The sequence below is a fragment of the Phaethon lepturus genome, unplaced genomic scaffold, assembly GCF_000687285.1.
Source record: "Phaethon lepturus isolate BGI_N335 unplaced genomic scaffold, ASM68728v1 scaffold18530, whole genome shotgun sequence".
NCBI classification, from domain to species: domain Eukaryota; kingdom Metazoa; phylum Chordata; class Aves; order Phaethontiformes; family Phaethontidae; genus Phaethon; species Phaethon lepturus.
This window is the reverse complement of record NW_010514228.1, coordinates 5,033-5,894: the sequence shown is the minus strand read 5'-3', so window position 1 is coordinate 5,894 and position 862 is coordinate 5,033. Positions and strand designations below refer to the sequence as shown.

General features: G+C 61.0%; 1 protein-coding gene across 1 annotated transcript in view; it reads right to left on the bottom strand.

Moving 5' to 3' along the window:
• The window catches only part of VPS33B (vacuolar protein sorting 33 homolog B (yeast)), a gene marked incomplete at its 3' end in the record, with an annotated part of 6,601 nt that overhangs the window by 820 nt on the left and 4,919 nt on the right, over positions 1-862 (bottom strand). Inside the window, exons 15-16 of the mRNA XM_010292398.1 lie at positions 586-718; positions 196-269 (exon numbers count right to left, since the gene is read on the bottom strand). Of these exons, the coding sequence (XP_010290700.1) occupies positions 196-269; positions 586-718 (207 nt within the window). The remainder of the gene's footprint in view (positions 1-195; positions 270-585; positions 719-862) is intronic.

Genomic DNA, 862 nt, shown 5'->3' with positions numbered 1-862 from the left:
CCGGAGCCCCTGAGTGGGCCGCGGTCCGGGGGAGAAGACTCTCCGCTGCCTGGAGTGGCGGCAGCAGCTCTGGCCCCGAGCAGCGCGTGTCTCTGGGATTGCTGAGCCTGCAGACCCAGGCACAAAGTGACGAGAGTTCTAGCACCAGTGGGCACATGGGCAGAGCAGCAGGCCAGCAACCCCACAAGGACATACCAACCCCAGCTTCTTGCTTATGGCTCGAAAATTGCTCTTCCTGGCCAAAGAATTAAATGCATCTGTGATCTTTCCTGGAAAAGAAGACAATGAGAAACTGCTCAGAGCCTCTGCATTAATCACAGCCACAGACTAGGCAGAGGGATGCGCAGAGCTCCTGCTTCCAGAAGAGAACCGGCAGCGGTGCCTGCCAGCCTTGCTGCCCCCATGGGCAGAGCCCACTGCCCTGTTTGCAGCACCATCTCTGGGGACATGGATGCTGCAGGCACAGAGCACATTTGCCATGTGCTTCCAGACAGCTCTGAAGCAGCAGCTCCTGACGGGGCAGGTCTCTGCTGCAGGGCTCCCCACAGCCCAAGCACCCAGGGGACTCGCAGGGCTGGCTCTCACCGGCAGCACGGTCCGTCACCAGCTTGCTGACTTTGCTCTCCACAGCAGTCAGGGTCTCTCCAGCCGACTGCTCAGTCAGCAGCCCGATGCGCTTGAGGTTGTGGAAGGTCAGCAAATGCTCAGGCCCATAGCTCTGGGGAACAGGGCAGCTGGATCAGTGCGGAGCCCCACCTGTGAGCATGGGAAGGTGGCAGGGTGCCACCGCCATGGGGAGGGTACAGGCTGCTTAGAGCAACCCTACAGGCAAAAGGCAGGGGCAGGGAGAGACCAGGGGTCG